The 14,441-nt window shown below is 42.4% G+C and overlaps 1 protein-coding gene across 6 annotated transcripts in view; it reads right to left on the bottom strand.

Moving 5' to 3' along the window:
• LOC146020648 (sodium channel protein type 2 subunit alpha-like) overlaps positions 1-14,441 on the bottom strand; it is a 203,990-nt gene that overhangs the window by 123,449 nt on the left and 66,100 nt on the right. For all 6 annotated transcript variants that reach the window (XM_083153915.1, XM_083153913.1, XM_083153912.1 and 3 more), the window contains exons 7-11: positions 13,517-13,780; positions 9,852-9,915; positions 9,192-9,333; positions 8,062-8,268; positions 996-1,283 (exon numbers count right to left, since the gene is read on the bottom strand). In XM_083153915.1, the coding sequence (XP_083010041.1) occupies positions 996-1,283; positions 8,062-8,268; positions 9,192-9,333; positions 9,852-9,915; positions 13,517-13,780 (965 nt within the window). The remainder of the gene's footprint in view (positions 1-995; positions 1,284-8,061; positions 8,269-9,191; positions 9,334-9,851; positions 9,916-13,516; positions 13,781-14,441) is intronic.

The following is a 14,441-nucleotide window of genomic DNA, read 5'->3' as shown; positions in this document are numbered from 1 at the left end:
GGACAACACCCTTTGAGTCAAAAAAGAATGAGCATGAATTTTGTTCTTTGATTTGTTTATTCAGCCCTTTCTGGGGCAAGGTGACGATGGTGTGTGCCACTCTGTGCTTTTGCCTTTTGGTTTCTGAATCACACTCAAAGATCCAAGTTTTGTCACCTGTTATCACTCTGTCAAAACAATTAGGCTCACTCCGCACATGCTCCAAAGTTTGCGGGAAATCGCCACATGCTTGTCTTGTTGATCATGTGTCCAAACCTTGTGAAACAATCGCGCACACACTGTTTGCATCACTAATTCATTTGTCACAATCTCTTGTGGAGTCGTTTTTGGTCCCAACCTTTCTGCTAACACTCAAACAACGGTCAAAGTTCAAAACATTGCACACTTTGTCCACATTTGCTCATTTCAGCTTATTGAAGGTCGTCCTTAACGTCTTCTCAGCCCTCCTCAAAGAATTTAAACCAAAGGTAAACTTGCGCCATGGCTAAGGGTTCCTCCCTAAAGGCCTTTTGGAGCATGGTAAGTGTCTTGGTATGCAATTTCCTGAGTTTAACACAAAACTTGATCGCGTGTCATTGATCAATGGCAAACTCCATCTCAAACCTCGGCCGAGGTAAAACAGTACACTTCATTTACAGCTCAATCGGTACACTGTAAAGGCTCACAGGCAAATGCCACTGACAGAAATGTATAGTTGAGACACCCATCCTCCCTACAGCACCTCCATGCACTTATTCTGCATGGTGTAAAAAAAAAAGTCTCATTACTTTTCGGACACACCCTGTAGTAAATTTAAAACCTTAATGTACCATTTACACCTTTTTATTGTAAATATAGATCAAGTGACAACTATTGTTTAGCAATTTATCTCAAGTAACCCCTACGTTAATTCTAAATACATTCAAAGTTATGTCTTCAAATGTTTTATTGTTTAAAAAATGCAGCCTGCTTACTGTGCTGAAATATAGAAAAGACCTACAGAAATGGTGCTTTACCTGGTGAGGTGAGGAGTTCTTGTCATATGTTAAACGCATTCCTTCGAGGGGGAACCGGAACTTTTTAAGGCTGCTTTCAGATGTTGACTTGTGAAATTTTGCATCATCGCCCTTCTCATCGCCTTGCTCTTTCTGTTTCCTCTTCTTTCTCCTGTTCCTCCTTTCCTTGGCACTTTTTGAGCTTAGCTTTGATGCTTCCGATGAACTCTCAGAGAGTCCACCATAACCAGTTCCACCACTAAAATCTCTGGATTCATTTGCCGCCTCATGTGCTGCTAATGCCACTGCCTGAAGAGAAACCAAAGACAATTTACAATCTCACCTCAAAAATTTTTAGTTTTATTTATGCAATATTATTTAAATCAAGCCAAAATGATAAATGTTATCCCAGCCCAGGATGAAATAATGGCTATTAACCTTCACTATTCTTAGAGGCCTATGAAACATGCCTAAATGCCATTTTAATTAGCTTAATAATAGGTTACATCAGTGATGGTACCGGGGTCACCCCACTCAGCCAAATAGCACCTCCCCCCCAACACGCATACATGTGGCCATCATGTGAGGAAATCCCCCGGGAGAATGGCAAGCATCCCTGCCAGTGCTGGGTTTCCCCCCGATAACTAGTGTAACACTCCCGTCTTTGGAAGTGTCAGAAGCCAGAAGCAATACAATAATGTCACACTGCAACACCTGGCTCCCAATCACTAAGGAGGAGCCAGCAATTTCGCTTCACCCACTGGAATGCCCGTTTATACTGCTATGTATCAAGCTCTAAAGACTTTGTTTCAAAGCTTAACTATAGGAACTAACAACAGCCTCATATGCTGCTTTCAGACCGCATAACTGGCTTTGACCCTGTATTTGGAAACGTTTCCAAAAACGGGTCTGCCAGATAAAACCCCTTTCACACCGCAGCACTTAAACGGTATATTACCGTTTAAGTGCCGATTTTTTGACACTGGCAGATCCGTTTTTGGAAACTTTCCAAATACAGGGTCAAAGCCAGTGCAGCCTTCAGCCCTCCCCTCCGTGCAGCTCCCCCCCCCCTCGCGTGTCGACCGAGAGCATGTCGACGCCCCCCGCGCATGTCGACGCCCCCGCGCATGTCGACGCCCCCCGCGCGTGTCGACGCCCCCCCCACCCCACCCCGCGTGTCGGCGCCCCCCCCCCGTGTCGACTTACCCCGTGCCGGTACCTCCGTTGTGGACTGCAGCTCAGTATGCTCGGAAAGCACTTATGAAAAAAGTGTCTTCCAGAAAATGGCTGCCCCATAGGAAACCCTGTTTAAAAAAACTGTCTTCCGTATGGGGGGCAGCCATTTTCTGAAAGACACTTTTTTCATAAGTGCTTTCCGAGCATACTGAGCTGCAGTGCCGGGAACCACAACGGAGATACCGGCACGGGGTAAGTCGACACGGGGGGGCGCCGACACGCGCGGGGGGGTCGACACGCGGGGGGGGCGTCGACACGCGCGGGGGCGTCGACACGCGCGCGGGGGGTGTCGACACGCGCGGGGGGGCTCCAGTGCTGTGAATACTTAATGAGCGCTCATTAAATATTCACTGTGCTGAATTTAGGACCCAGCTCATTGGCTGGGTCCTAAATACCGTTTCTGAGCCGATTTTTGCGCTAAAATACCGGTTCAGAAACGGGTAGGACCCTGCATTTTAACCGGTTAGAAAAAACGGCATTTTCTAACCGGTTAAGTGGGACTGGACCTTTCAGACCGCACACATTACCGTTTTAAAACGGTAAAAAAACGGCAATTTACCGTTTTAAAAGTGCGGTCTGAAAGGGGCATAATTAACAGTTAGCCTGCTGAGCCTTGAACTGTCCCATAAGAATGCAATCAAATTGCAAAGTGGGATCCATTTGGAACTCTACTGCCCCTATTGCCCTCACAGTGCACATATACATGAAAAGGCCCAGATTCAGTAAAGCTTGGAGAACCATAAAGTGGAGAAATAAAGTGCTAACGAATTAGCTCCTAGCTGTCATTTGTCAAAAAGAACCCGTCAAAATGACAGTTATGAGCTGAATGGTTGGTACTTTATCTCTCTCTGAGCTTTGATAAGTCTAGGTCTGTGGTTGCACATGCACTGCCAGAATGGAAATAGGCAGTGTGAACGTCACTACTATTAACAATAAAGGGTATATTTACTAAAGTGCTGGTTTATAGAAGTGGAGATGTTGCTCATAGCAAACAATTGGGTTCTAGCTATTATCTTTTAGAAGGTGCTACATAAATGTTAAGTAAAATCTGATTGGCTGCTATTACCAACATCTCCACTTCAATATATGCACACTTTAGTAATTATACCCCTGAAAGTTTTAGTGCTAGGATTGTGGTATATTGCTCCAAAAATAATTAGATTAGATTAAATCACAGTTAAGCCCCATACATACTACAACGATCCCTGCCGACGCCACACATTAGCAGGTGCCACGCGTGAGGGGACCGGCGGCGAGGGGCAAGGATAGCCATGGTGCAGCTGCAGCATGGCCGTCGTTAACGATTACCTCCCTCATTCGAACATGCTTGGAAGAAGGAAGGGATTGTTAACGACACACAGGGGTGTGCATCGTTAATGATGCCTAGCGTATGCACTAAACTATATTGTTCACAATATCATTCAGCAAGCCCTTGTGACCAATATCATCTAGTGTGTATGGGCCTTTACTTAGGTTTTAATTTACAATCATGGCATTTATTGACAAGTAGGCCTCTTAAAAAAATAATATATATATATATATATATATATATATATATATATATATATATATAGGAATCCAAAGAAGGAGGCACTCCAGTGTAAGTAAGCAAAATGGCTGTATTTATAGCGCTATAAATACAGCCGTTTTGCTTACTTACACTGGAGTGCCTCCTTCTTTGGATTCCTATTGATTGATGCAGAGTGCACCTGGACTTATTCATTTAAACGAGTGCCGACCAGCAGTGGAATTTATATATATATATATATATGTGTGTTCATTCTAGCACTCGCCATCTTTGAAGACCCATGCAGTTCCTCTTCCTTGCCTGGGGTGTCGCTGTCTGCTGTAGTGCTTCTAGCAAAGCGTGGTCTGTATACCAGCATTGTTATGCAAACCAGACCTGTGCTAGAAACACCACAACAGACAGCGACACTCCAGGCAGGGAACAGGAACTACACGGGTTTTCAAAGATGGCGGGTGCTAGAATGAACACTATACTGTATTTACCCCTTGACGGTCAGGAGATGTTTATAATAAGGGGAAGGATGTTACAGCACAGGGAGCGTAAAATATCATTGGCTGTAATCCAGGTCCACCAATCACAGTTGTTTTCTCTGACCCCCAACCAATCAAATGCTGATTCTGACTGACTGTGTTTTTTTTTTTTACTTTAAATCTGTATAAAATGTGATTTCATAAATAAAATAATTCCATTTCCTTAACAGTGACTTTTTATTTATTTATAATAATTTATTGAAAAACCACAGGTATTGTAAATTACATGCAATTCAAGTAAGGTACAGTATGTAAACAGTCACATATATGGAAAGAGTACAAAATTGCAAAGCCAGGAATATAACCGTGACTTTTTAAAAACTATTATTTCTTGCTTCCTCTTACATCAGTGGGTTGGCCTTTGCTTATGCAAATGAGGATTAGAGAGATATTCAAGTAGTGCCTAAAGGACTACTTCAAGGGCAGGAAAAAAGATATGCTGCACACAGCTAACTGCCAGTTGTGTGTCTTATGTTTTAATAACATCAATATGATTTTTATGTGCAGCTGATCATTTTGTTATATTTGAATGTTCTAGCGGTTTTCATAGTATTCTTTTAGGAGTTAGAGTCGGCTGCTATTTTTACAATATGCTTTTATGGTGACTTCAGAAGAAGCTTTTTTCCTGAACGCAGAAATCAATTAAGCAATCAAGTGACATTATCGTAAACAATACTAATGGTGAAATCAATAGCTTATTTTTAGTTTTTCTCTTAATGAAGAACAGATAGCTAACCTTATATTGATCAATTTGCATTTCTGTACATAGGGCCTGTGTCGAAGTTTCATGTTAATGACGCCGCAGCTCTGTCTTTGTGTACGGCCACTGTCTGAAAATATGGCAATACTGTATGTCACAGCTGACAGGATTGCATTGAAAGGGGCACGTGCAACGTCCGTCATCGGCCTTTGATATTCAACCATTTTTGTATGATCATGCAGCATGGCTGCAGGAAGTGAGATGCCGGAGCCTGTGTTACAGTGTACAGGATTGCATACACAATCTGAGACACACCCTGAGAATGGCCAAGGTATGTTGGCATGTGCGCAGTGGGCTAAGGGGGGTATTAAATGTTGGCCACTATTTCCGACAGTGTAAATAGCATCCGCCTCCTATTCAATGCTACCGTTTCCGACAGCATTGAAGGCAGAATCCAACAAAACAAACCCAACTTTAAAACTAGTCGGATCTGTTTAACAATTCGGATTTGTTTTGTTTGAAACAGCCGTGGAGTGTTGAATTCACGGCCGTTTCTCAACAATCCATGGCCGTTTTTGCTGACACACCCACTTTTCACCATTCGACAGGCAGAACCTTAAATTCTGTCCAGCAGAGTGAAACCAGGCCAGGATTCCAACCGTCGGGACTTTCCAACAGTCAGAATCCCAGATTGAACACCGCCCTTAGATGCATGTGCAGTTTACCAATAATATTGCAGCTCTAATATCTCTAAATCAGACCGTTAGTAAAACCCCATTACTCTTAAAACTTCTGTTAAAAAATGTTGATGCTAATGAATTATGCCAAAGCAATGTGGCGTCTCTCAAATTTATATATATAGCATATTTATCTGGCAATCCACTAGCCAGAAGATCCCAAAACGCATAATACAAAAAATACCGTATATACTGGAGTATAAGTCGACCCGGATATAAGCCGAGGCACCTAATTTTACAACAAAAAACTGGGAAAACTTATTGACTCAAGTGGGACCCTCACTCGAGTATAAGCCGAGAGGGGATTTTTCAGCATAAAAGATGTTCTGAAAAAGTAGGCTTATACTCGAGTATATATGGTATATGGGGAGGAAGTGTGCATCTCGCCCTTAATGAGTAGAGTAATAATATTAGATAAGGCAGGGGCTCTTTCAAATGAAAACCAAAGTATGGGGAGAAACAACTCTTTATAAATATACACATACTCTAGACTATCGTGGCCGAAACATACATAGGGCCTAATTCAGGTTCGCTTGCAGCAGCTTAGCGACTGCTATCCTTAGCAATGTAAATGTAGGAGGAGGTGCATACAAACAACCCCCTGCCTGCATTTGCGGTAGCAAAAACTGCAATGCGATTGCAATTCTAGGGAAACATCGTGACCATCGGTTACATTGATCTGTGACTGCAGTTGGAGGGGGCATTGTAAACTAGGAACACGACAAGTCCTTGGATTCCCATGCCCTGGAAACCTGTTTTACTAAATGCCAGTAAAAATGCCTCTGCCAGTCAATCAGACAGAGGTGTTCCCATTATAGGAATGAGTCCTATACGTGCACAGTTTTTAGGATAATCGGAAAACTGCGCTACTGATCACTTTTGTGATCCAACCTGAATTAGGCCCAAAAAAGCTATAATCATCCAGAAAGGTAACATAGTAAACTGGCTCATAAGCTGCTATTCCTAACCATAACAGCCTTTTAAGGATGCACTTGTGTACGCGTTTTGCCTCATATAGCAATATCCTTTTATAAAGAGTCTCATATCATTACGTTATGCTGCAGATAACATTTAATAAATACCTAATTTAATTTGAAGGTACTTGTGTACTAGCACGGCGCCCATCGCATCGCAGACCATATCGCATGCGATGGTATGCGATGCGACGCGATATCGGCCGATGTTGTACAATGGCATACAATTTTAAAATGATATGCCATTGTATATGGCATACAATGCCATACGATGCGATTATAAATTGTATAAGCACCCTAATGGGTGGTTACAATGGTTAAATGCACCCCCATGCCACCTCCAAGTATAAACGTGAACCTGAAGCGTGGCAAGCGCAGCGAGCCCGCGAGGGGCGGCGGTACGCGTCCTACGACCTTTTCATACCCCCACTATCCACTTCGGCGTGGAGTTGAGAATAGAAAGTGTGGCGAGCGCAGCGAGCCACCGAGTCCGAAGCGTGGCGAGCGCAGCGAGGGGATGCGGATACCTTCACGGGATACCTTTGAGCCCGAAGCGTGGCGAGCGCAGCGAGGGGATGCGGATACCTTCACGGGATACCTTCGCGGGGCTCGCTGCGCTCGCCACGCTTCGGGCTCGGTGGCTCACTGCGCTCGCCACACTTTCTATTCTCAACTCCACGCCGACGTGGATAGTGGGGGTATGAAAAGGTCGTAGGACGCATACCGCCGCCACTCGCGGGCTCTCTGCGCTCGCCACGCTTCGGGTTCACGTTTATACTTGGGGGTGGCGTGTGGGTGCATGTAAGCACCCATTAGGGTGCTTAAAAGCACCCATTAGGGTGCTTATACAATTTAATATCGAATATGAGTTAAAATCGCGTTGCATCGCATCGCATGCCATCGGGTGTATGGCATGCGATTCGATTAAAAAATCGGGCGACTAATTATCGGGACGCCGTGCTAGTACACAACTACCATTTTGAATTAAGCATCTGTGCTGCAACCGGGATATCAGTAAAACCTGCCCTGTTAGTGTGCCTTAAAGACCAAGGTTGAGAATGCCTGATTAAGCTGCTCGGATTCACTTAAAGTTTGTTTAGTGTTTCCACATCAAAATAACCTACACAAGTTCACTTAGCAATGGGCTGACCTTAATCAATATGTCCCACTGTTAACATTTTAATTCTGTGATTGGCTACATAAAGTTCTAGGCCCGCCCACTTCTATTCTTCCTCAACTGTGTGACCAGCTTTAAAGAATCAATGCAATAGGTAATCTGACCCTAGTCAAAAGCATCTAAATACTTTAGCGATTGCTGCCGAATTTCCAATCTAGCCCATAAATATGTACACCAAATGAATAGAATGTTGTAAGCATATGACCTGGATGTCTTCCTGATGCTTCCTCAGTTGCTCCATCATTTGCTGAAATACCACCTCCTTCTGCTCTGCTTCTTCTAAGGTTGCCTGATTCTGTTCTTCATATGCCATGGCAACCACAGCCAGGATCAAGTTTATCAAATAGAAGGAGCCCAGGAAGATCACCAGAACGAAGAAGATCATGTAGGTTTTACCAGCAGCTCGGAGGGTCTGGAATCAAATGTTATAATTGTTAATTTTATAAGCAAAAGGACTATTTCTAGACAATATGGCTCCCAGTGAAAACAGTAAAAATGCACCCTCCCCCCCACTTGGAAATAGCAAAAATGCAGCAGAGTAGAAATATTTGCACATGCTGAAAAGGGGTCGTGGCGCTATTACAAGAGACGTGGCCTCACTGCAAGGGATGTGGCCTTGAAGGAAGAGACTACCCTACACAAGTCTGCAGTAACAACCCTCAGCTCCCAGATGATTATAAGTGCCATTCATACGATGAGGGTGAAGACAGGTATCGTTGCTGAGGAAAGTTAGTATTACTACTGTGTACTACCATCTTTCAAACAATGCCATACCAAATTTCAGATTGATTCATAGGTTAGTTTTTTTTTTTTTCACCGTGACAATGCACCAGCTCCCTCATCTGGAATTGTTGCGGCCAAATTGCATGAATTGTTACCGCATCCACCGTACTCGCCGACTTGGCTCCCTGTGACTTCTTTCTGTTCCCTTAACTGAAAAAGTGGCTTGTGGGAAAAAAATTCAGCTCAAACGAGGAGGTCACCGTCGAGACAGAAGCCTATGTGAGTTTGACAAATCTTATTTTAGAGGGTTTACAGAAATGGCAGGGACGTTGGGAAAAGTGTATTGCCGTGAAAGGAGATTATGTTTAAAAATAAATAAAAAAATGTCATCTTCAATCTTAACACAGTTACTTATTGATCCACCCTCGTATATTGCCATAGCCCCATTATACAGGCTTCATGATAAAAAAAAAAAGGTTGGTGTGGATGAGTTCAACCCTGTAAAATTTTCTGAGCAAATCAACATTTTCTGAAATTACTGGTCAATGTAAATATGCATATTATATGTACAGTCATTTTTGGACATGTATTGTTGAAAATGAACGCACTTACCAGCATATACAGATTCTCCCAGAAGTCCTGAGTCATCAGCCGAAACAGGGACAAGAAGGCCCAGCTGAAGGTGTCAAAGCTTGTGTAGCCATAGTTTGGGTTCCTTCCAGTTTTCATACACACAAACCCCTTTGGGCATTGCCTAAACCAAGGTATATAAAAACTGTGTCAGCAATATAATTGGTAGTTTTATATTTTAATTTCCAACAATCATATGTTTGCATTTCCTAATAATCGTAAATTAGTTGTCTTGAGAATCCAGGGATATTATAAACTAGCAGTACTTACTATATATACAGTATATATATATATATATATATATATATATATATATATATATATATATATATATATATATATATACTTTTTTGTCAAGGGGCCAATACCATAATATAATTAGCCAAGCCTCTGTTGTGTTTGGCCACACCCTCCTAAACACTAATGCTACCATTGATATTAATACTTCATTAAGTATAAGAACTGATATTTTATATTGTATCCGAGCACTGGCAGTGACAATGGTAAGACCGCCACTGGAAAATACATTATCCATGATTTAAATAATCATACCAGCAACAAGGCAGATACTGAACAATGGCACAGAGCCAGTCTTAGCGCATAAGCACAAATAATACATTATATGTATAATGTTTTCCTTACCCTGCATCTGTGCTATTTCCACATAGAAGGGCATCTCTCTGTCCAGGCAAAAAATAAAAATTTTCTGTTTGGATAGAAAAATAACATTTTCATTAATAGGCTAAATTATTCACAGGGGTCAACAATTTGCTCAGTGACTTATTTGGACAAATTTACAGAGAGCATCATGATCACACCTCGTGCCTGATATGGGATGCAGTTAAAATCCCCGCGGTCGGGATCCCGGCGTTCAGAATCCCGACCGCCGAAATCCCGACACTTTCTCCCTCCGTCCACGACACCCCTGGAGGGAGAATAAATTAGCGTGCCGAGCGTAGCGAGGCACCGGGCCCGCTGCGTGGCGAGCGCAGCGAGCTCGCAAGGGGGGGCGATCCACGTCCCCCACTTGTCGGGATTTTGGCGGTCGGGATTCCGGCGTCGGGATTTTGAACACCGGGATCCCGACCGCTGGGATTTCATACTGAATCCCCTGATATAATGGGCACTGTAACATTTTTCCAACACTTTACAGTACATCCCTGAAGAAATCCATTACATACTGATATTGTAAGATTTCTTGGAGTCATAGAAACGGAAAATTAACCCACATATTGCTCTTGTAAGTAATCTCTGCCAGAGGATTCTCCAATATCCCCAGTGAACCCTGAAAAAAAAATCCCACCTCTATTGACTATAGAGATCTGATTATATATATATATATATATATATATATATACACACACATATATACAAGAAAAATAATTTATCGGAGAGCGCTGGACTTAGTACCACCTAGTCAATCACACAATAGTTTACTGAATGAAACACCAATCACATTTCATATGACAATTCTTTGTCCCCTTCCCGAATGATACGTGAGATTCGTTCAAGGTAAAAGTTCTTTATTGAAACCCAACGCGTTTCGTCAGAACGACTTCTTCAGGGGTGTGACAAAAGGATTTATTATTAGGCCTGTGTGGCAACTAATATTTCAGAAATATTAGTTGCCACACAGGGGTTTATGATCTTCACAGGTAGTTCACCTTATATTTTGAGATAATTCCCTTCAATGTAGGGATATGTGCTCTCCTAGGGATCAAGCCAGCAAGTGACCTCACTTGCTGGCTGGATCCCTAGGAGAGCACATATCCCTACATTGAAGGGAATTATCTCAAAATATAAGGTGAACTACCTGTGAAGTTTATGGTTTATGGCAATAAACCTACGGAACTAATAAGGTTGATTTTATCACTGAATATGCCTCAATTAAAATCCTAGGAGAAACTCCACCATATTCTTATAGATACTCTTCTGAGAAAATTATAACTTCATATACAGTGTTTACTTTTAAATAAGGTTTTATCGTCTATCACTGGTCAAAAAAATCTTCGTCGGGCCATTACAGAGATCTTTATCTGTTTACAACCAAATATGACCTGACTTTGATGGGTACTAAATGCTAAAATTCAAATATAAGATCACAAACCCCTGATGAAGCTTCTTATCGAGGCGAAACGCGTTGGGTATTGATCAAGTTTTTGAAAAATTAAATTAAATTTTCTTCAAAAGTGTATCTAATTATTTTATTATTTTATTAATGTGTATTATATTGTATGGACATTACAAGTAAAGGGCGCTGAAGACACTATTGTGTTGTGTATATATATATATATATATATATATATAACAAAGTCCAAGCCCCGGCACTGACTCGATGGTAGTAACTTTAGACGGGTGCCTCCAATGAATCACCGCGAACACGGGTGATCAATTATATCCAATAGTGATGAGTGCCACTCACGTCATTCCAAGAAACAGACAATCTACAACTGTACTGTATGACAATACAGTTGTAGATTGTCTGTTTCTTGGAATGACGTGAGTGCCACTCATCACTATTGGATATATATATATATATAGTATATATTTGAAGGTAGGTATGCTCAGCCCCCACAATACCTGGGTTAGTAGCTGGTCTCGTATAAGGGAGTTAGTCTTATATTATAGACTAGGTGATTCATCACGCCCTACGGGCGCTCTTCACACGGGCGTAAAGGGGCTCTGCCCCCTTAACCTGTGAACGACTAAGTGTGTGAAATATAGTTTTTATGGAGGATTGTGGGTGTAGGAGCAGGGATGGTGTGGTTGGGGGAGGGATGGGTGCGTGGGTACTGCGGGTGGGGCATGGGCGGGTGCGGTGTTGTTGCTGCTGGGTGCAGGGGTAGTGCAGGTTGAGGAGGTCCAGGTGCGTGAGTGCATTACAAACAGGTGGGGAAGATGTAGGTGCAGGGTGTACAGTGGAGCTGTGGGTGTGGGAGGGGCATGGCGGGTGTGCTGCGGGTGTGTGGTGAGGCTGGGGGAGGGCTGGATGCGGAGGTACTGCAGTTGGGTGGGGGATGCAGTGGAATGGGGGATGGTGAGGGACAGGGGTTCCGCCGGTGTTGGAGGGGCGGGTGTAGGGTTTGGTATGGGATCTGAGCGTGGTGTGGATGGGGGTGAGGCTAGTCACTGGTAAAACAAACCATAACAAACCTACAGCCTTCTATGCATGTTCTAATGCCATACCTTCCAACTGTCCTGCATATCGCAGGAACGTCCCAGTTTTTGGGGACGTTCCCGCGTCCCTCCAGCGTCCGTTAGTGTCCCCCCCCCCATTTGACAGATTAATAGATGCAGCGGCCGAAAATGGGTGTGCGGACATCATTTGCATATGTCACAACCTAATTTGCATAAGCCACGCCCCCTTGCCGGAAGACGCGCGATTGTCCCTCTTCTCAAAGTGTAAAAGTTGGGAGGTATGTAATGGTGCAAAAAACTTGTTCAGGAGCAGGACTCCGGGCTCCCATACATGTGTCCTGCATGTAGCTGATGTAGAGGGACACTGATCCCAGTAGTGAACAGCACACTGTACTTCTCCCTGGACCTTTTACCGGGCAGCTGGCTCTTTGATCCCCCCTGAGGCTCCACCCATCCGGACTTAATTCCCCATCTGTATGACAGCAGCTGCTTGAACCTCTACTATTAGACCCGGGCAGGACGTCACCCTCCACACCGTGTGTGTTTGTGAGAAAGACTGTGAGGTGTGTGCGTGTGGCGACAGCAGGCAGTGTGACAGGAGAGGGGGAGGCTGCTCTCTCACACACTGGTTCCTCCTTGCACTCAGACAGCCAGAGAGGAGCGCACCGAAGCAAGCTGTGTGTATTGTGACCAGTGGAGTGCTGGACATTTTTCTTCTATATATATATATATATATATATATATATATATATATATATTATATATATATATATATATATATATATATATGCATAGTGCTACATTCGGTCGACGTTTCGGTCTGCACAGAAACCTTTATCAAGACCGGGAACCGGTCCCTGGTCTTGATAAAGGTCTCTGTGTAAATCGAAATGTCCAGGAACCATCCAGTGTACAATGGATGGTTCTTGGTCTTGTTAAAGGTCTCTGTGTAGACCGAAACATCGACCGAATGTAGCACAATGCACTTTTTGGCTTTTTGAGTAAAAAGCTTTCGTCAAGCAAATCTGGTGAGTGCCCCCTTTATTTCACTTGCGAACTATATATATATAACACACAAAAGGTCACTACTCTATTATATTTTCTAAAATTAAAGTAAAAATGAATCTTGTACATCTAGCTTTTTGACAATTTAATGTTATAATACTTACTTTCATTTTGGATGTAGTCTTCTTTGTCAAACGGGTTTAAGGTTATATTTATATAGGAACCATTCATGCCAGCGGTGGCATTAAAGTAAGAGGTAATATTTGCTTCATATTCTGGGGGCCACCTAACACACTTATTTCTTAGGTGACCCATAAACAGCTGCAGTCCTATTAGTGCAAACACACTCAGACAAAACACTGTGAGAATCATCACATCTGAAAGCTTCTTCACCGACTGGATCAGGGCCCCTACAATGGTCTTCAGGCCTAGAAAAATAGGCAGACGGTTATTTTACACCAATGGGCGGCACATGGAAGCCAAGAGTCCGGAGAAATAGATCCCATGCAACAGCCTAAATTAATATAAATGATTGTGAAATTGTGGGATGTGATGGAAACTCAGCAGGTAGTGAAGATGGAAATAATGCCGCTGGTGATGTAAGGAAAGTGGATGAGGATGGATGATGGATATTTTCATAATTATAAAAAATAAAAACACTTGTTTTCTCGAAGAAAAAAAAACAAGTCATTTTGCAAGTCATGCTATAGGTGAAATCTAACATATGCATATATTTTGGATAAATTGCTGCAGTCTATACAAATCATATGCTGACAATTTTATAACATACTGAACATTTTTTTGCTATGTTACAATTTTCGAAAAGGTGGTCAATGATTCTCATAATCGTATATTATAAAACTGTGCCCAGTTTTTAAATGCCAGTCAGTTTGTTTATCAAAGAAGAATATATGTCCCATGCAATGCCCATGCTTTCCATTATATATTGATGTATATTTTTTTTACTTTTTTCTTTTTTTTTTCAAATAATTTTTTTTTTTTTTTCATTTTAATTAAAACAGTGACAATGGTTTTTTAGCTTAAGCATGTAATCATAACACGTAGCATTGTTTGGGATGAAGATAACAT

Source organism: Crinia signifera, chromosome 7 (assembly GCF_055691185.1).
Source record: "Crinia signifera chromosome 7, ASM5569118v1, whole genome shotgun sequence".
Taxonomy (NCBI): domain Eukaryota; kingdom Metazoa; phylum Chordata; class Amphibia; order Anura; family Myobatrachidae; genus Crinia; species Crinia signifera.
Note: the sequence above shows the minus strand (reverse complement) of the source record. Positions and strands in the feature narration are given on the sequence as shown.